Source organism: Phlebotomus papatasi, chromosome 1 (genome assembly GCF_024763615.1).
Source record: "Phlebotomus papatasi isolate M1 chromosome 1, Ppap_2.1, whole genome shotgun sequence".
Classification (NCBI taxonomy): Eukaryota; Metazoa; Arthropoda; class Insecta; order Diptera; family Psychodidae; genus Phlebotomus; species Phlebotomus papatasi.
The window spans coordinates 101,825,752-101,847,683 of record NC_077222.1 but is presented as its reverse complement, the minus strand read 5'-3'; the positions used below and the strand labels follow the sequence as shown (position 1 = coordinate 101,847,683).

At 38.5% G+C, this 21,932-nt stretch overlaps 3 protein-coding genes across 6 annotated transcripts in view; 2 read left to right on the top strand and 1 right to left on the bottom strand.

Annotated features, from left to right (window-relative positions):
- Positions 1-11,432, top strand: part of LOC129810100 (titin) — a 79,692-nt gene extending 68,260 nt beyond the window's left edge. For 2 of the 4 annotated variants that reach the window (XM_055860369.1, XM_055860370.1), the window contains exons 3-4: positions 1,308-2,330; positions 8,229-11,432. In XM_055860369.1, coding sequence (XP_055716344.1) covers positions 1,308-2,330; positions 8,229-11,071 — 3,866 coding nt within the window. In that variant the 3' untranslated portion in view covers positions 11,072-11,432. Of the gene's footprint in view, positions 1-1,307; positions 2,331-8,207 lie in introns of all 4 variants that reach the window. The other 2 variants (XM_055860367.1, XM_055860368.1) reach the window with 1 other exon arrangement.
- A 7,182-nt stretch (positions 11,433-18,614) lies between these two features.
- LOC129810143 (beta-1,3-galactosyltransferase 5-like) lies at positions 18,615-21,244 on the top strand. The gene has a single exon (XM_055860443.1). The coding sequence runs from the start codon at positions 18,717-18,719 to the stop codon at positions 19,836-19,838; it is 1,122 nt and encodes a 373-aa protein (XP_055716418.1). The 5' UTR covers positions 18,615-18,716; the 3' UTR covers positions 19,839-21,244.
- On the bottom strand, positions 19,832-21,422 carry LOC129810131 (acid phosphatase type 7). Its single transcript, XM_055860424.1, has 3 exons — positions 21,227-21,422; positions 20,761-21,138; positions 19,832-20,698 (listed from the first exon to the last, which is right to left on the bottom strand). The coding sequence occupies exons 1-3, from the start codon at positions 21,333-21,335 to the stop codon at positions 19,884-19,886; spliced, it is 1,302 nt and encodes a 433-aa protein (XP_055716399.1). The 5' UTR covers positions 21,336-21,422; the 3' UTR covers positions 19,832-19,883.
- Positions 21,423-21,932: the final 510 nt, after the last annotated feature.

Below are 21,932 nucleotides of genomic sequence, written 5' to 3'. Positions count from 1 at the left end.
TTAGTATTCCACTCTTTTGACATTCAAATTGAATTGAACTAAATTGAATTTGTTGTGATCTTAAAAAGAAGAGGAAGAAGATTGCGAAAAAGTGAAGTTAGGAAGGGATGTTAATTTTGATTTCATGAAATTTTTCCAATCTAAAATCTAAAATGCGTGGTAGAGGTACTGATAAAATTTCATTTTTAATGGCTCTGGCACACCTTTTAGATCAGGAGAATTTTACGAAGTCGAAATTGCAATCTCTTTTTTCTCTCATGTTTTACATATGTCTTGTCTATCTCACTCTTTCCCTCTCTCGTACTCTTCTCTTCTTCTTTTAAACATCACAACAAATTGAATTTTGCTCAATTGAATTAAGATTGTGAAAGAATGAGATAGAAATATGCAAAGATTGTGAGAAAGACAGGAATATCAATTTTGATTTCATGAAATTTTTGTGATCTGAGCCATAACTGTGTGTCTGAGCCATAACTCACAGGATTTAATTTGCACTCAATAAAAATTTGAAAATTTTTAATACCAAGTTTCTCATTTATATTTTTACAATTTTTATTATTACTGTTTTTTTTAGTTCTTAATGCTTCCGGCACACCTTTTAGATCAGAAAAATTTCATGAAGTCGAAATTCGGATTCCTTTCTCATATGCTTAGTATATCTATTTCATTCTCTCCCGCACTCTTCTTCTTCTCTTAAACATCACTCCATATTCAATTTAGTTCAATCGAATTTGGTAGCGAAAGAATGAGATAGTCATATGCAAACCATGTGCGAAAGAGAAGGTTTTGAATTTCGATTCCATGAAATTTTCCTGATCTAAAAGGTGTGCCGGAGCCATAAAAATTGAGCGAAAAGTCTTTTAAAATTCTGGGACAGTTTTGCAGAGACAGAGGGATTATAATATTTTTCAAAGAGTTTTTATCAACCAAAAAAATTTATTTTATAAACATTTTGTTTCTTGAGACATTTTGGGACAGTTTTCACGCAATTGGTAATAGGAATATTTTGGTTAAACTAAAACAAAAAAAAAACAGAAAAATAAATAGAGAAAGGGAAATACTAAGTGGATTATGTAATTGTGAGTTAAGAAGTGTGCAATAGAGTTTGAGTAAATATTTCCACCTGGATTTTTTTTGTTTTTCCTCGCGGGAATGAAGCAGGAGAGGAGAAGAGAGAGAGAGAGGTGGGCAAAAAATGTACGGGAGCTTATTTGATAAAAGAGAGAGAATCCGGTGGTCAGACAAGATGTTCAATTGAGATTGTATTTTGCTCTAATAGAAGATCTTGTAACTGTTCTTCATTGCAGAATCATCCTCACAGTCAAAACATCCATCGACATTCAGCCGATCAATGTCTAACTTGGACACGTCTAGTCAACACAATAAGATCGTGCCACTGGCCGCAATGAGTAACGCCCCGTTTGAGCAGACATTCCGGATCACGGTGTGTCTGCCGCGGGATCAATTGTATGTGGCCAGGGTGGGTGCCAAGACGCGCCTGGCGCAACTGATGGAGCTCACGTGTATCAATAAGCAATTGGATAGGGATAAATATGAATTTAGGCATCCCCTGGACAATTCACAGGTGTTCAGGAATGACCTGACAATTGGGGAAGTGGGACTCAATGAGATTCGTCTGGTGCCAAAGACAGAGCGTCTGCACAATGGAAATAATTTCAATTTGGAAGATTTGGGCAAGATGAGAGTTCCGGGTAATCGGGAATCTCTGTCATCGTCCGAAGTTAGTCGAAATTCTCGTCATTTTCCCAAAACCACCTCACCATACAGCTCCACAAATTCCCTCAATTCAGTCGAGTCTTCCGGAAGTCGAAGTCATCAGGCACCAGTGGCACCGGCAAGGAAGAAACGAGCAGCACCAAGACCACCAAGTCAGAATTCCATTCCTGAACATCAGGACAGGGCGACGGTGGATATCAATAGGAATTCCACAATAACGGGTCAAGGCGGAGGAGCAGAAGTTTTCAAGAAGCCACTCCCGGTCAAAAAGAATTTCCATGTGTCATCGCCAAATCTGTCCCTGGAGGAGAACCATCAGCTGATCACGAGTGCTGAGGTGCACAGAAATGGATCCCCCGTGGCGGAGAGGTACAGTTCTGTAACAGATTTGCGCAGTCACGACACACCGGCAATTGTTGAAGCCAGCAATGCACGAATAAGGCCAATGTCGATGCATATCTTCAACGGAAATCACCACGTCAATGGCAAAGAGAGCTCCACGGATGTCAATCACTCCCGGACATCCAGTGAGTCGTCTGAGATGAGGGATTCCCTGCCAGAACCGGTGCCCAGGAAGCGACAATTATTTGCTGGTAAGTTTCTTCCGTTTATTTAATTTTGTTTTTGTTTTTTTTTCATACTTCTTCCGCATTTCTGGCAGTTTATTTATTTATTTATTTTTTTTGTAAAGCAAAAGCTCTTTTCCCTTTTTGCAACCCATTAGCAAAGCAAATTCCTTCACGCAGACTCTTGAGATGATTTTTTTTTCAAAAAACAAAAAGAAAAGAATGTTTAAAATGCGTTTGAAAAGTGAAGAAGCAGAGCACGAAATCGGTTAAAAAAGTAAACAGGAAATATTTTTCAAAGAATTGAAAATTTAATTTTGAACTTTGGGATTTTGATGAAAAGGCCCTTCTTCAGGTCCCATGATTTAATTTAGCGAAAGACTTGGAAAGGCAGACACTTAAGAAAAAGTTCAACTGTTATATTTAGATTTTTTAAAAACTCTTTACACTTTTTTCAATAAATCAGAAAAAGTAGGAACATTGAAATGAAAATAAAAATCTAAACTAAAAAAATGCGAAAGGTCCTTTCGCATCATTTACCTTTTACCGGTTCTCAATCGATTTAAACCGATTAATAAATCACTTAAAAGATCCTCCAAAATAGTTTTAAGGAGTAATAAAATTGATTTTCGGAATTACTTATCGGTTTATAACCGGTTCATTACCGGTTCACAACCTATTAGAACCGATCTATAAATCACTCAAAACAAAACATTTCCCAAAAACCTTAGGAGTAATATAATTGAATTTCGGTTTCGGATTAAAAAAAATCGTTACCGATTATGAACCGGTTTAGTGCCGATTCATAACGGATTGGAACCGTTTCATTTTTATCGGAAATTCTAATACCTTTCCAACGAGTTCAAATATTATCCTCTTCGGTTGTTACGCTCTCTCTCTCTCTCTCTGTCTGCCTCTCTCTCTTCTCTCTCTCTCTCTCTCTGTCTGTCTGTCTGTCTCTCTCTCTCTTCTCTCTCTGTCTGTCTGTCTGTCTCTCTCTCTCTTCTCTGTCTGTCTGTCTGTCTGTCTCTCTCTCTCTTCTCTCTCTCTCTCTCTCTCTCTTTTCTCTCTCTCTCTGTCTGTCTCTCTCTCTCTCTGTCTCTCTCTCTCTATCTCTCTGTCTCTCTCTCTTTGTCTCTGTCTGTCTGTCTGTCTGTCTCTCTCTCTCTCTCTGTCTGTCTGTCTCTCTGTCTGTCTGTCTGTCTCTCTCTCTGTCTGTCTGTCTGTCGGTCTGTCTCTCTCTCTGTCTGTCTGTCTGTCTGTCTGTCTCTCTCTGTCTGTCTGTCTGTCTGTCTGTCTCTCTCTGTCTGTCTGTCTCTCTCTGTCTGTCTGTCTCTCTCTGTCTGTCTCTCTCTCTCTCTCTCTCTCTCTCTCTCTCTCTCTCTCTCTCTCTTTGTAACCTTTGACCTTGAAAAACCGGATTCAACCGCAGGAAATGATTCATGGGATCTGAGTGGTGTAATAGGTAAACGCGTTGGCTATTGGGCGGATGAACCACTGGTTTTACTCTACTTTAGTTGTGAGTGCTAATCCCGTCCGATACAACACAACTGAAAGTCAGGAAAAAAAAAACATTTGCATATGAGATAAAACGTAATAAAATGCACCTTCTCTGCCCAAAAAACTTCAGGAGCACAGAAGAAGTATCCACTACGGGACAGGCGTTCCTGGGTGATATACGATCAGCAGTTTCTTCCAATACCAAAGCAGAAAAATGATAACACTGATGTGGGAGAATGTCAACAATGCCCAACCGCCTCTCAAATTTGAATTCAGGACTTTAGGCGAGTTTTGGCCACTTTGGGATATTTCCCCTTCTGGGATTTTTTCCTTCTTGCCAATCTGGCAACTCAGCGATTTTCGCTCTCTTGAATTTTTGCTCTAAAGCATCACGCGTCTCTTTTTCTTAGCTCTAAAGTAATCCGTTTTTATATCAATAATCTTTGCCGCTATCGAAGTGAAATTAAATAGGTATTAAAAAGTAATTTGTGTTTAAATTCATCAAGATCAAAGTTCCTCAAAGAAGAAAAGGAGAATAGGGAAAATCGACTCAAACCGGATCATAACCCTATTCTTCCTTACAGGTACTTTATATCACAGTCAGGGATAAGACAGGGAGAGATTGCTAAAGGTTTCTTATTCTAATATTCAGGTACTGATTTATCACAGACAAGGTGGGCATTATTGGGCAGGAAATATAAAGGTGTTTCATAAACTATTCCAGGTAATAAGCTCACACAACTGTAATAAAAATAAAATGTCTCGATACGATTAGTCATAAGGAATGATTCAATGGTATTTTCGTCTAAGGACGAAATGTTCGCTTCGTAAATCTCTAAAACGTCGGTTCCAAAAAGACTATTGTAAGCTGGAGCATGACGTTTCCTATGTTTCCCAGGTGTTTCTAGCGTGCCGAAAAAACTTTAGAGTTCATTCGGTGTTTTCTGTCATTGTGGAATGAATTACCAAAAAATACAAATATAAAATAAAAGCCAATTTAATATGAATGGGCAACCGAAAACCCCAAATTGGCAACCTACGTAGTTTCGGAGATATCTCGCGAAATGTGTACGAAAACGGGAAAAAATTTACACTAAAAGTGGTCGCATTTTTCAGAGTTAATGTCACCCCCCTGATTGTAAGTCTAAAATGCAACTTTTCAGGAGAGAGGTTAAAAAGCTTGAGATACAATATAAAATTTTAATGCAATTAGTATAGCTCTACTTTTGCATTATATCGTAGAAAAATGTAAGTGCTTCCACATGAAACATGTTCCACGATTGTAGTTTTAGTGGAAAACGTAAAAAAATGTCCATTTATTAGTGTTTTTTGGAAAATTTAACAAAGTCTGAAAAATCTGTAATGTATCATAATATAGCGCGGAATTTTTAACAAGATGCATGTGATAAGTTGACATACAATACTATAATTTGGAAAAAATATCAGAACTCGGTAATTTAAAATGACTTACAATAGAAATTATTTATATTGAATTTGATATAAAGATTTTTTTTAAATATAAAGGGACAGATAATCCTAACCGGCTTATGTAGGTGAGATTCTTAACGTGAGCTAACTCGGAGTGCATGCAAATTCGATTTAGAGCTGAAGTTGGGAGACGCCATTCAGTTATCTTGAATAAAATTCGTGAAATTATACAAATTTTGTATTTAAACCAAAATATCAAGGATTTGGATGAACTGACAGAAAAGTGTTATATGGGTGAAATGTAGACCAGAATGTTCTCTATAATTTTTCCATAGAACATGATCTCATCGATTACTCAGAAGCCAAGATAATCGAGGTTTTTTGTTTCTTAACTCGTTTTTTCATCCATCAGAGTGCCCCAAGTAGTCATTTGTTGAACTTCAACTATATCAAAGAATTGTTGTATTCTGTGGACTTTCCATTTAAAACCCTATTTTAAGTGTCTTGGTGGAGTAGAGGCAGTCAAATTGGCATCTGAGTGATTTCAAAGCGTTATTATGGGAAAAATCATTTTTTTCACACTTAAACGGCAAAATCGGAGTGATAGCGTAGTCTGACCGGAAAATGATGTATGGACGAAATGTAGAGACAAATGTCCTCTACAATTATGTCGAAGTAATCATCAAAATCGGTTCAGCGACAGTCGAGATAATTGAGGTTATGTGATATTGAAATTCGTTTTTTGACTGTGGCGCCCCTGGTGTTGGTCCTACGAAGTTCAAATTTCCTAGAAAGTTGTAGTATTTGATGAGATCTTTCGTTTAAGCCCTCATTCATCAAAATCGGTCACATAGAACCGGAGATATGATTTTTTAAATTTTGTGAACTTTGACCCCTCATATCTCCGGTTCTATTGAAACCACAGCGCACATACGCACCATTTTGGAAACGTCCTAGACTGGACTACAACATACTAAAATTTCATTAACTTGCACAATGCCGTTTTTGAGAAAAGTGACTTTGAATTTCGATGAATTTTGACGCTATCACAGCGCCACCTGTAGTGACTTTTTGAACTTCCATCTGAAAGTGCTCATCGAGACGAAACCAAAAAGGTAAAATTTATGTCGATATGTTAATTAGAACCGGAGATAGAGGCCGGTCAATGTTCGAACTTTGACCCCTTATAGCTCGGGTCAGGGGTTATGGATCGACTTAAGGTTTTTTTTGTTTGATAGGTATAATCAACGGCTACAACATACTAAAATTTCAGCCCGATTGCATAAGGAATTTTTGAGTTATTTAACTTTTAAGATTTAAAAATTTTCTTTTTAATAATAGCGCCCCTAGCGGTGGTTTTATGAACTTGCGATGTTAGAAGAGAAAGTGGCATTTCACGAGAGCTTTCCAAAAAGCCCTCATTTTTTAAATTCTGACAATTAGAACCGGAGTTATGGCCATTTTAAGAAAATTTTTTTGGACCCTTATAGCTCGGGTCAGGGGGGTCGAGGGACCTTAAGTTTGGTATTGATGGAAAGCTCTAAGGCCCAGCTATAACATACTAAAATTTGAGCCCGCTCGATGCCATAGGGCCGGAGCTATTGAGAAAACAAAAAAAGGGGGGTCTTCAAAATGGCGGAAGGACGGGTGGGGGGTGGGGGGTCAATGCACCATGTTGCAATTTTCATACGATATTTAACCTTTGCCGAAAACCGCAAGTCGATATCTTTTTTAGTTTAGGAGCTATTAAGCTCCAAAGAGCGGCCGGACGGCCGGACGGCCGGCCGGCCGGCCGGCAGGGAACGTAACTTAGCCCCCCATATATTCGTGATCAGGAAGTGGCGAAACACATTTTGGCCAAGTTTGAGCGCGATCGGAGGACATGAAATTTTGTTAGGATTATAGTAGGTGAGATTGTTAAGAATCTCACCTAATAGAGCTTACATGTAGATCTAAGGTTTCTGCATCCAATGATATCGTCTTTGATGATGAAATTGGCTAGTTGAATTCTATTAGTTGAATTGAACTGGTTGAAATTTCGAATAACAACCATTGAAAAAATCAACTTTCAATTGAAAAGGAATCAATTAAGTTGCAGAACTAGTCAAATTCAACCCTCGATAATGGCCCAAATGCAATAAATAGTAGTAATAATTACTATAATAGTAATAAAATGAAGCAATAAAATGGCATAAACTTCATTCAACTGACTGATTGAATATTGCTACGATTATCGCGTGTAATAGAATCAATTCGATTTTCGTAGTAATTTTTCAATCGATTATCGCAGCAAAAAGTTCAACTTTCAACTAATTTCGTTTGAACTCATTCTTCTTCTTTTTATATTTTGTGTAATTTCAGTAGAAATTTTGGACGAAAATTCAACTTACTTTGCTTTTCAACTACGAAAATTCAACTTGTTTGCTTTTCAACTTTGCTTACTACGATAATCGTTGCAAATTTACTACAATTATCGATGTTCTCCCATTACACGCGATAATCGTAGTAATAATTTTTTACTGTGTACTACTGTAAGTAGACTTGCAATAGTCTTCTTTGGAGCCGACGATATAAATATAATAATTTAGTACTATATTTATCACGAAAACAATGACGTCTCCATTTGGGGTAGCGAAAAATTTCCATTTGGAGTAGATTTTGAATTAGCTTAATTTACCCTACCCAATAGGAATTCGCAAACATTTACAAACAATTTTATGAAATATTTCTTTTTCTGTGTATATTAAAATAGGCTAATCTTGCTCTGAGTTACAAAATTCTATTTCTGCATCTCTGCACTTTCCAAATTATTTTTAATAAACTGCCAGATCACTACTATAGTCTATCCGGTCTATCCTAACTCTCAGGCTGAATACTGAACTAACAAACAGATTTCTTAAAATATTATTAGCTAAAAAAAAATCCTGATGATACTTTTTGGTTTTGCTCTCGATTCTCTCGATGCAAAACTAACAGGCAAATTGTCTTTCTTTGTAGCCAAGAAGAAGAAAGCAGCTCCTGCACCACCCCCCAGAAGCTTTGCTCCTGTCCCAACACCCAGATCCATACCAAAAAGTGAATCTTCGGCTGACGAAGAGACCAAGAGTGATGCAACATCAATCCGAAGTCAGGAGAGTAGTCCATCATCATCAGTTAATAACAATCTGCCCAATGGGAATGTATCCAAAGTGATGCTGAATGTGGATACTACGGATGTGTCTCCGCCAGTGAACGCTGTGAAGGAGGAACAGCCGGCAATTAGTGTGACAAAGCAGAGTCTGATGGTGGAAGAGAGGAAAGAGTGTATTGGGGTGAAAGTGGTGGAAATGCAACCAAATGGTCCCCTTTCAATTGCCATAAAGAGCACAGTGATGCAGAAGGAGGAGCCAGCCAAAGTGTCAATCACAGAAATACGACGGGAGAGCACAAATAGTTCCGATGATGATGATCATCGGGTTAATATCTACAATATCAAAACTGGGACGGTGATTGAGAAGCCACTGGAAGTTGCGGAGGTTCAGAAGGGGGCGGTTGAAGATGCTAAGGTAGAAGCTGTTCCGGAAGTTCAAAAGGTAGAAGATGTTCCGAAAGTTCAAAAGGAAGAAGCTGTTCCGGAAGTTCAAAAAGAAGAAGCTGTTCCGGAAGTTCCAAAGGCAGCAGTTCCGGCTGAGGACCCAAGATCACCTTCACCGCTCTGGACCTATACCCTTCCAGCTCCACCAAAATTCGCCGATGGGAATAGTTCCGTTCCGGATGACGTCACAACTCTCAATGGAAATGTCTACTACGATTATATGTCCGTGGCAGATGATACAAGAACTGTCCAATCAGATTCCAATACAACTTTGGTTTCTGATGTGGATATCCGACCGGTGATTAGGGAAGTGGTTCCGGATCCTTATATCAATGATTTGGATGCAGAAGTTGTGAATTCTGATGTAGAGGACGGCTATCGAATGGACCGGGAAATGCTGCTGCAGTCACTGGAGAAGCGCCGAGAGCGATATATTGAGAATGAATTTGCTTTCCTGACCAAGATGGACGATGAGCCGGAGAAATTGCCAACGCCAGTTGCAGAAAAAGTCCCCAAATTGGAGAAGCAGCAGTCAATTGAAATGGGAAAAAGTGAGGTTATGGGAGAACTCAATAGTGTCATAAATAGCAAAAAAATTGACAGTGTCATAAGGAAGGCAGAAGTTCCGGAAGAAATTGAAACAGCAAAGCCCTGTAACTTGTCAAATTTCCGAATTTCCACATATTCCAATGGCGAGGAGGAAAAGCCGGCGCCTCAGTTGAATGGCGTTCCAGGCGTTCCTGGCAATGAGGAGGAATTCAATGAGGAAGATTTCCTAAGGAGGGCATCAATTGATGACAAGGAAAAACCGAGGGAATTTGTAAAGAGGCCATCTCTGACAAATGGATGCAGTCAGGTATTCCGGAAGAGTAATCCAGTTGCCAGATCGGATTCCTTCCATTCGACCCGAACGGACTTTCCGGGATCATTTGCCGGAACACCAAGGAGTTCATCGTATATTTCTCTGCTGACTGCACAGAAATTCGAGAGCAGGCACTCTCCCAGGAATAGTCTTGAGCTGGCAAATCCTCCAAGGAGGTACTCAAGTGAACTTAGTATCACGGATTCGCCTTCGTTGCAGAGCATTGAGGTTATGAAATCCATTCTGTCATCTTCGAGAAAGAATAGCATAACGCATTTGGCAGAGCCGACTGAGCCGGAAATTGTGGCAGAAAATGGGCTTCAGGAGACAAAGATTGTGACAGTGAAGGAGATTATGAGGGAAAAGGAGCCGGAAGTGTCACAAGTGGAAGCCATTGAGGAGCCACAGAAGCCGGAAAAGGCGATTCTGGTGCAGCAGAAGGAGGAAGCGGAGGATTGCCCGAAGAAATGGGTGTACAAGGGACCACCAAAGATCAATTTGTCAGCCTGGAGTGAACGTCCGAAGGTTCAGGTTTGCATCAAATCCGACAGTGATTACTGCTTCGGCGGAAGTACGACACTTCCCCGGGGTTTCCGGACGGTGGAACAGAGGGTGCAGGAGGAGGAGCAGAAGCTGGCAGATGCAGCAAATCATCATTTGCCAGTGGTGAGGAGTGTGGAGTACAAGAAAAACATTCAACCGCCTGAAGAGACTGAACCGCCAGCGGCAGCCGCCGCTGTGATCCTAAGGAAGCCGGAAGTGAGACAGAAACCAGTCAATCGGGTGAATAGTATCACCAGTGCCTCCCTAAATGCACGTCCACTGAGCCTGGGTAATTTCAGCAAAATCGCTCCAGTTGTCCGGGGTTTCCGGGCCGAAGAGGATCCCGCTCCTGTCAAAACTTTCACAACTGTCTCCCTCAATCGTACAGCCAGTGTCACAAAAGTAAACACACCCACGACTCCTCCAGCAGCTTCAGCTGAACCTCCGTCTCAGCTCAAGAAGCCCGTCCTAGAGAGACGATCAATTGCTGTGGTCAATGGGCAGAAAAATATCGAAGTTGTGCCATTTTCGCAGCACACCCTCCGAAGAACAGGCCTCAAAGAGAAGATCCTGGCTCAAGAGGAAGAAGCCCAAAAGGCTCCGTCTCAACCAAGAACATTCCAATCGCGACAGCAAACTATCAATCATTCCATTTCCCTACCCCCTCCGGAGCCAATAAAAACCCCTCCAGAGCCACCCAAAATCCTTTCCACTCCAGCTCCACCACCACCTCCGCCCCAACTGCGTCCAGTTGTCCGGGCCGTGGTGAAGAAACAAATATCAGCTCCTGAACTTGATCCTCGTGATCAACTTCTCAATTCCATCAGGAACTTCAACAAAGGTTCCCTGAGAAAGATGTAGCTATCTTTCTCCCCAAATCAGTGCCTCTAAGTACCCCTGAAAAATATCTCCACACTCACAAAGTAGGCAGAGCTTTAACAAAAAAATCTTCGAAGAGAAGAGTGTGAAGATATTTTTTAGCGATGAATACTCTTAAAATAAGAGAGAGCACAACGCAATTAATTTTTTTTAAATTATTCAAAAGAAGTGTTTTTTTTTGCTGTTATTCCTGTAAATGTATTATTTTTATCAGATTGAAGACATTGTGTTAATATATTTTATCCCTTCCCCTTTCTAATTTAAACAAACAAAAAAAACAGATGAGAAATAATTTGTTGAGTCAGATGAAAGTTGTATTAAATATATTGATTATGGGACCAAAGGTACTTCGTCGCATATTTTGTATATTCACCGTCGGGAAAGAAGAGGAATATGATTATTCTATCCAATGTTGCCGCCGAAGTGGATAATTGTTGTAGGTGGCTGTATCCAGTAAAACCAAACACAGATATTACTTTATTTTAGATCGTACTTCAACTTTTTATTAGAACAAATGACTATGATGAGAATTGAATTACAGAGCGTCTGAATCGATTGAAGAACAAAGACAGAATGAATAAATCATGGTGGCCACTGACAAGAGGATCCTTTTAGGGGTGCCAGAGGTGTCAGTGGTGGCGCCCTCTAACAATTTTAGAACGGTCGAGACGAGCAGCACGTGAAGTTTACAGCAGTTAACATCCTGAGTAGGGGAAGGCTTTCAGGCTTCCGTACACAATCTTGCTGCGAACACTTAAATTTTCTTTCAAATATTCTTTTAATTCTACAGCTCCATTCCATACTATATGCTAAATCGACTTAGAATTATATTACTCCGAGAGATATGTTGTTCCTGAGACCGAGATTCACAACTGGTGAAAATTTGGTGATCATCCGGCGTTCGGGTAATGAGATATTCAATTTTTTCGAAAAAAAATACACTAACAGCATAGGAAATCGCCAACTTCAAATGGCTCTCCTGAAATGTTGTCATTCTGAGATAGAATAGTATGGAATGGAACCGTTGAATTACAGTAGGAAAAGTGGTGTTGAACATATAGATAGCGCAATTAAAGGTTGCCCTACGGACTAAATTTACGTCTGAATTGTGGAGTCCGAATTCAGAAGTTTCCTCAACGCTGTTTGCTGTTGAACTAACTTTATTGGCAGAGCTAAATGGCTGTATGGAAAGGTGGTCGCGTATGTGTTGAATTGACATAATACAATACACTCGACTCTTCGTTATCTGGCTGACTGGGGGACAAAATGACATATAGGTTTTTTGAATGATCAACGGTTTTTCTATTTTGTGCAGTGTGAATTTATTTTCTGTCTGACAAAGAAAGAGAGAATTTTCTTCATGGTGTGCTTATGTTTCATTTTTTATCACAATTACGTATTAAAAACTTCGATACAATTACCCGTCAAATCATTGCTCTACCTGCCGATTTTACTCGGAGGTTTTTTTGAATTTTAACGGTATATTCTAGTACATTCAGAGAAAATCTGCAGATTCTCGGCAGAATTTCTCCCTAGAAAATCTGCATAACCTCCATTGCTTCACAAAAATATTGTTGATTTATGAAGAAACTGTAGAAGTTATAAAGAAAATTGTATGCTCTGCTTAACAAGCATTACCGAGTACACATTTTAGATAAGTAAAAAAACTGCGAGCAAAAATACTAATTTCTTAAAAATCGCCAATCGAATGATACAAAAACACGAAATTTTGGTCGACACTCTGTTTAAAGTTTTCACTTCACTTTTCTCTACTTGTAACACGGCGTCGCAGAATTCTTTATTTTATATAAACACCGTGATATCACTAAGAATAACTCTATAGAATTTTGCAAACTTCAGTGAAAAATTTTTCCATCTCTTCTGACACATCTTGTCTGGAAAGTCTGGAATGTAGAAAAAATCTACAGAATATCTACAGAAATTCGTCCAGAGATTCGTCAGAAAATCTGCCGAAATATTCTGACGAATTTTGTCCCAAGCCCAAATAAAATTCGTAAGAATATCTACAGAATTTATCTGCAGATATTCTGTAGAGGTGTAGATTTTCTCTACAGAAATCTTAAAGATATCTGCAGATATTATTTGACGGGATAATAATACTTTAATTCACTCTGGACAAACTTCATGTTTAGTGAAAATAATTTTGAATACATCAACCGTCAGTGTTTGGCAGCTATCACAGGTAATGGTGTAGGATTAAAAGGGTGCAAGGATTACTGAAGGCCAGGGCCGGATTTAGAAATGTGGAGGCCCAATGCCCATTTGTGGGGGCCCTGAAAACTTTTACGTTTTTCAACAGAGCCATTGCTTTTAAAATTTTATACAATATAATGCTTTCCATTCTACAGGTAAATTTAACCCTCTAATGTCCAAATTTTAAAAATGCAAAAAAACAGTAGTATCATAATTTTTTCCAGGCTCATTAGGGTCCAATAAACTCAAAAAATACCATCCGTTTTTTATTATCTCTTTTAGTTTATGCGCTAGGTGCGAATATAAAAAAATTCGAAACCCTTTTTGCTTTTCAAACTTACATTTAATTTTTTTCATTGTTTTTTTAAATTAAAATCTATAAAGTAGAACGACATATCTTTGAGTAAAAAATAAATTTATTTTAGTCCGATTACTTTAAAGCGGTATTTTTCTTCAAATTATAAATGCAATTTTTTACACAAAAAAATTTTCCTACTTTTTCTTTGACCTGTCACACAAAACTAGGGATAACAACTAAACAAAGAGTCAAAATAAATTTGAACTTTCAGTAAGACTATTACCAAGGATAGGGGAGACGGGGCAAAAAGTCACAAATCGAAAAATTCAAAATTCAATATCTTCTAAGATAAAAAAGATAGCGGATTAAAATGTTTTCTATAAATAGCCCCCGTAGACCTTCTGCAATGTCATAAGTTTCTTATGAATTCGAACAAGGAATTTAGAAAATAAAAAAAAATATATTGAAATTTTTAGGCCGGTTTTTGAAATATTTTCCTCACAAGAGATATCAATTATTACCTACTTATTTTCCAAAATTGATGCACTTGGAAATATTTCTAAAATGATTTGGATTCCCTGAGTACGAATCCACTATCCGTTTTAGCATTTTCCAAATATTCTTCTCTCCAGAAATCCTTTTATTAAAAATGGCCACTTGGGGTAAAAAGTAACAAAAGGTATAGAGGTAAAAGTAACAAGAAGCGAAGCAATTTCAGATGTCTCACGGCGAAAAGAAATGTCATTACCATGTCTTGCCGTTTGTTGTTTGCATTGGTCAAACGATTTGTAATCTTTTGTGTATTTTTTCTAAAATAGCTTGAAAAACGGTTTTCTCGTTCAGAAAGAGAAAACGGTGTTTTACAAAGGTGTAGATGAATAAATTTTTTATGAAAATATGTCCTTTAGGTATTTTTTTTCAAATTTACGGAAACCCATAATGAAGCGAATCAAAATATGATAATACCCAATGTCTGATACTATTTGCCCCAACATTTTTGACAATGGTCACAAGATTACCTTTTAGAAATCGGCTCAATAAACGTATTTTCTTATAAAATACAGCAAAAATTACTTTCACAGAGTTGTAGAGCCGTAAATTTCTTATAAAACTGCGCTAATTAGAAATTTCTGAAGTGCTCGAGTAGCTTGCAAAAAAATAAAATACACGTTTTGTGACTTTTTGGCCCAGTCTCCCCTATTATAACACTTTTAAATAACTAAAACCTTTATTGTCGCTGTATATATTATTTTTGTTATGCTACCCTGGAGTGACTCTTAGGTCCCATTTATATGCTATGTAAAACACCGGTGTAATACCGAGAAAACAGTATAATTAATCAATTTTTTGCCTATCAATTAGACAAGTTCAGTGATTCGAACTCTGATTCAATTCATTTAAATAAATTTAACAAGTGGATACAATAAAAAAAAACGCAAAACAAGAAATTTTACTAAATTCTCAGACTCGAAAGCACAATACTTTTTCCATAAGTTAGACCAATAACTTTCAAAATTTAGGTAAATTATGCGAAGGTACTTTTCGGACTGAGCACATTGTTTTATTTTATTTTCTATTGTTGTTAGTCAATTTTTTACGATTTTTAATAAAATTGAACTTGTCCATAATGCCTACACAGCTCAACTCTCTCAAAATATCTGTTTCTGAACTAAAAATTATCCGCTAATTGTTGGTAGGGAATTTATTGTGGCTGAAATGAGTTTTTTTCTTGTTGATTGATTATTCATTCTTAAACTCGTCTAAATTATTTCGCGCCTAATATTTGAATGTTAACGAATTCATCATGTGCCCCGACATTTGTGGAGGCCTCAATAGGAAAAAGGAAACAAAATGTTGCAAAAGGAATATTTTAAATAAATAAATGACTCTGTGAGGACTCAGTAGGAGGACAGAAAACGCAAAGTAGTAGAAAAATGCCTAATAAATAAAATAATTAATTTTGAGTGGAGGCCTCAGCACAAAAAAAAGGAAACATTTTCCAAAGTGCAAGCCACTTCAACTTTTTTCATATTGTTGGACATTAAATGCTCTTATAAGCTAATAGCAATTTAATTTGCAATTTTTTTTCGTAGTAACTTTCATTTTGGGACCATTGTGACCATAGTAAACTTTTTAAATGTGGAGGCCCCTAAAATGTGGAGGCCCGGTTCCTTGGCCTCAGGGAACCCACCTAAATCCGGCACTGCTGAAGGCTAAAGATCATAGGGTTGAAAAGGTACCGTTACCAAAAGAATTTTAACAATAGGCTCAGAGTATAATTTCTTTATTATTTTTAATCTGAACTAAATATTCAAAGTATTTGAATAACGGTAAATTTAGGACCATGCGATCTTCAGAGGATTTTAAGTCTTTTTTCAAGGAGAATATTTCTTCACAGGAGACATTTCATTGCATAATTTTTTCAAGGAGACAGAGCAAGGCATAGAAATGGGATTATCCTTTTTTATGAATTTGAAGGATGTTTAAAGATTTATGAGAAAGATCTGGTAAATTGGAAGGTAGATGAAAAGATAAGAATACACTCAGTCCCGGCATTAAATCCTTCGGGATTATGCACCTGATGGAATTATGCACATACAATTATGCAAGTTTGCCTACCATTTGGGGTCAATTTCTGAAATCATTCTTGAAATACGCCTGAAAGTATACTATTTTGTAACGCGGGAAATTTGAAGACGCTATGCTTATTTTTCAGTATAAAACTTTAATTTCTCTTATTAAGGTAAAATTTTTAAATATTCTAACCATTTATTGAAGAACTCTGGCCAAAAAGTACTGTTTGTTAATGTATATTTCCATTATACAGTGGAATATTTTTATTTCGACTACTTTTATTGTGCGCGAAATTTGTTCTACGGCCGATTTATTCAAAAAGAAGCCCCTGTGGGTATGCAAATTTTCTCGATGCATAATGCCATTTCGCGCATTTTTTTCGGTCCCGAAAATGTGCATAATCCCGGGACTGAGTGTAATGTTTTTTTTTGTCTAGGAAAATCTTGAACCCTTCTTTGCAAATTATCCTTTGAAACGACCAACATAAGATAAAACTATTGTATAAAAGGAGTGAACCAGTGAACCTAGTGAACTGGGAATAAAAAAAATCAAAAAGCACACAAATATTTGAGAAAAGGTTTGAATTTTTTCAAAAAAGAAGGTAATCTGCACATTGAGCAATGCAAAATGGATGAATGGAAGTTTTATGGACCCTTTGAAGTATGTTTAAGAAGAGAACACGTTTTGTTATATTCTTAGAAAGTGAAGAGTACGCACTCGATAAAAACTCCCTTTGAGGAGCAGAAATATCCCAACTGCGAAGGAGAAAAGGTAGGAAGAACTTCATCACTCGTTTAATCCTAGGATGATTAACTAACGGATGGAGCATTTTAATTCATAAATGGTATATTTTTTTAAATTCTTTATAATTTTTAAGTCTTAGATCCCACAAAATTAACATAATTCGAAATGGTAGGCACATGTACAGCAAATATATTTTTATTGAATTTAAAATGTTATCGGTGTTACAAATAGAAAATTTGTCAGAAAAATTCAAAAAATTGAGAATTTTACGTTTTTTTCATATAGGTTTTAGGAACTGTTATCCTCGTGCAATCATTATAAATTTTGAGCCAATAACATAACATTAGATACTCTTTCATTTGGTAAAAGTTTTAAAATGATTGCATTTGGTTTTATACTAAAACTAAAAAATCACTTAAGAAAAAATATACCATGCTTTTGTATGGAAAATGTATGAGAATGCTCTGCCCTGGTTTAATCACTCTTAATATATTAACCAATCGATCGACGTGAGTATCTAAACTGAGTCCCAGTTAGGCCGGCTTCAGACTTAAAGCTTAGCCCAGTTCCCGATGGTCTCGAAATTCAAAATTGTAACCAATTCTATTGGTTTTTAAAAATTTAATGGATTACTTGTCTATGTAGTCCAATCTTAAAAGATAATTTTCAAAAAATCTTGATTGATAGAAATTAGAGAAGTTAAGCCATATGGCTAAGCCTTAGGTCTGAAGCCCGTATTACTGATGGGTGCTTACTTAGCTCGGGGGCTATCCGTTACGTATTTACTAGAACTAGAATGCCGCAAGATTGATGGGAAATGTCTAATAAATTGTTGCTATAAAGATCTTTTAATTAATGCTATTGATAATACCTTTTGGGTGTTTTGGGTAGTCAATGAATCTCTCTCGTGGCACTAGCATAATATAAGAATTATATATAATAATTTAAGATTGAATTTATATGAACTGAAAATTTTGAATAATGATTAACGGATTTTATCGTGTTGTTTTGTTCAATTTTCCCTCCATTTTACTAAGTCATGCGCTCAGTTTTGCTCAATTACTTCTTGCAGGGGGTCCCGGGATTATGCATATTGAAATTATGGTGCTATTCCGTTTGCATCCACCGCTGGCGTATCTGCATTTCTTTTGTGTGAGCATTTCACACGACGCGTCAGTATTTCAGCATACTAAAAATGCAGTTACGACAACGGTGGATGGAACCGACAAGAGCTTATTTCCCGCTTTATAGCAATACATAAATGCTCTGCTATGGTAACCCTAATTATTCAAGACGCAATGTCTCCTTTTCTAGGGCAGCGCCTCTGGTGATTGCAGAGACGACTGTATTAGTCGATCGTACGATCTCAGTGAGTACGGACGTCGCGTCGGTCCGTATTGAGTCGTACAAGTGGTAAGACGTATTGCGAAAAGCTCGGGATAGTCTGGAGCCCACATCAGTCGACTACTTTAGCATAATCACTTCTTAAGTATTTTCTATTGAGAACGGTACTGTTCTCAAGTTTCCACAATCCTCGCCGTGTTCTAAAAACATCAGACGCACCAAATAGTTGTGACAGGAACCAATACAAGAAAAGTCGATTATGAGCAATTGAGAACAGTAAAGTGTTGAAATTGTTCATTTTTCATTGTAATAGCACCATAAAGTCATTTCGCGCGGTATTTTGTTCAGTCTCAAAAATGTGCATAATCCAGAGACTCTCTGTGTATTGTGATTGTTATTTGACCAATTTAACATAACCTCAACCAAGCGAAGGTCGCAAGAGCAACGCAAAAGATGCTTCCGCGAGTGAATATCCTGTTCCTGTTGTGCGTCCTTCTAGTATTATTGCTCATCTACCTCCTTCTGAACACCTCTAGTCAGTATTCCGTCCCACATCCAAAAATCTCCTACAGACACTTGGTGCATTCCATTGAAACAGACAGACTGGTTGACTTTGTAAATTCCACAAGGCCATATCACCTCAGCCCTGAAAGCCCCTGCAATGACGAAACAATGGATCTCTTGGGGGTGATCCTTGTATCTTCCTACGTGACCCATGACAATCTCCGTTCAGCCCATCGAAGGGCAATGCCTCAAGACAAGCTCAAGTCCTTGGGATTGCTGAGATTCTTCCTTCTGGCGGAGATTCCTGCCCATGAGAAACTTATTACCCAAGAGTCCATCGAGGGGGAGCATCGGAGATTTGGGGACATTGTCCAGGGGAATTTCATTGATGCCTATAAGAATTTGACGTACAAGCATATAATGGGGCTCAAATGGGCGAGTATTGAATGCTTCCGGTCGAGTTTTATTGTGAAAATGGACGATGACACTGTGTATGACATCACCAGGTTGCGCAGGATGCTTCAGGGCTTTCGATTTTCACATGAATACGATGATCTCTTTCTCTCCGGATACGTCCAGAGCAACAAGAAACCCATAAGGATGAGGCCTAGTAAGTGGTTTGTCAGCCACAAGGAATTCAGGGATGCTCTCTATCCGACTTATTTGTCGGGATGGCTGTACATTACCAATCAGAGAACGGCTTTTGAACTTGTAAGTGCAACGGAGGATACACCATTCTTCTGGATTGATGATATCTACGTGACAGGGATCTTAGCTAAGAAGATCTCCGCTCCGTTGGAAAGGAGGAACAACCTGTTTTCGGCAAACCATGACTTCTTGGAATGCTGCATCCGGGATGCGGAGAATCATAAATTTAAGTGCCCGTACTTAGCCGGGCCGAATGGAGGAGATCCAGAACTGATTGTCAGATTTACATCTGCAATTTCTGGATGCAGGGAATGCAGGGACAGGAAAGACAGTGATCCTAAGATCAATGAAACCTGCGTGGGAGTTTACAAATCCCATCCAGGTCATCGGGGAGCCCCAGAAGTGAAAGAATTTAATCTGTGATAAGAGTACTTTATCGATTTTACATCCCAATACTCAAAAATAGACTTAATACCCATCGTGGGAATCCTTGATAATCCAGAAGGAATCAATAATAGCTCCGTCCTGATCATCAGATACTTGCTCAAAGTGCAAATGGGTTTTGTTGTGAGCTCTGAGGCGTGTGTATCCGTAATCTCGGCTGTGGAAGGCACTCCATTCGGGAGGATTCTTTACAAATGGTTCCCTGCCTTCTTTGCATCCCGCCGATCCGGTAACCAGGTGCACAGGAGCCCGGGGATTTGTGTAGGGAGCTTCTGTTGAACCATTGAGCACCTTGTAGTTGTAGATTGGCCAGAGACGTTCGTAGGAGTGCTCATGGGCCCAGAGTTCAACATCCACTCCGTGTTTGTAGAACAGATCCTCCAGACCGAAGAAATGGGTAAAGGGAAGACCTACCCTGACCAGAGTCTCATTGTGAGAGCAGTCATCGTCATTGGAGTTGCTGCAGTACATCGGTCTATGGCCAAATGTGACAATCCAGGGATGCTTCTTGCGATTCTCAGGCTTATTGGCTTCCCCGAGATCTCTATCTAGCCATTCGTACTGCATCACCAGGCTCTTGATCCCGTAATTCATAAAGTAATAGACCTCAGTGGAAAAGCCTACAAAATGAACTGGACCGAGATTGAAGCTGTACATGAGACTCTCCGTTCCGCCTGGCATGGAAAACCTAGCTCGATAGTTCGAAAAATTGTACCGTTCCTCATGATTTCCCGGACAAACCATATACGGAGCATAGGCAGCAATGGATTCAATCTGATTCATAAATTCATCCCCGACTGTACCATCTTCCGAATGCATATCATAAGCAAAATCTCCAACTGAAAAAGATATCCAAGCCTCAGAATTCAATAAAACCCTAACCAAACAGAGAAAGAAATACCATGAATAATCGCATCGTACATCCTTCTCTGAGTATCATCCTGCAATCTGGCCAGAGATTGGGCATTTTCATTGCCCATATCGCCAAAAATTGCCAAATGTGGAGCCCAGTCATCCCCACCAGGAGGTGTCATGAACCAAAATTCCGCAGACCACCCCAACTTCCCTCCACAGTGGTACGAATACTTAGTTTTCGGATCCAATCCCGGAAGTGTCACCCTGTGGATGTACTGAGACTTCTTCTTGGGTCCTCCATCGACAAATTTCTGCGATGACCCCACGGATCTTTGGTTCAGCTCATCACCGATTCCATACTCAACCACAGATTCTCCAGCGTCATCAATTGTTGACCAAGTGACGACAATATCGGATGTTGATTCTTCCAGGCAACAAAGAAGGAAAGAAGGCAAGGACAATCGATTTTTGACCTATTTTGTACATAAGTTTTTTTTACTCAATAAACTCACCTCCGAAGGATAAATGGACATGTCGTGGTTGATATTCAAAGACTTTGGACACTTCTCCTTGAACCAGGAGAAGGGATATCACAGAAAAATAGAGAAAAGCAAAATTCATTGTTCGCAGTTTGAGGATCGAGCACAAAAACAACGCTTTTCTTATCACAGAAATGACAAAACAACTAAAATATAAAGAGATTATCAAGGTCATACAAGCTTATGAACAATGTGATTTTCTTGGTGAATCAGTAGGTTTACTAAGGAGGAATTCACAATAATCTCTTTTCTTTACAAAATTAGAAACAATTATTGTGAGATTAAAATAACCGAGGTCTTGGAAATCGGGCAAAGTAGCGCGACTGGTGGTGGTGGCCCAACAAGGATTCTCTTGTTAAGGGTGCGTTTGTACTCCCAGTTTAAGTTCAACTGATCGTCTGCAAGAGCGTTATGCCAAAGGAAGGCATGAGTGCTCCATGTCTATAGTCTTATGCACATCGAAAGCCATGTTCACTATTGGACGGTAAAGATGCACACCCTTCACCTCCCACTCAGAGGGCTAACCCTAGGGACAAGGCACATTGTGTACCCAATCAGTCTTTAGGAATTCAAAATAACGGCAGGGTCTTTAGCCGCGGAACCGATTCGTCTTACATTATAAAGAATTTGAATGACTCTTGAATTGGGTCAACCATGGAAAATTAAGTAAAAAAATTGT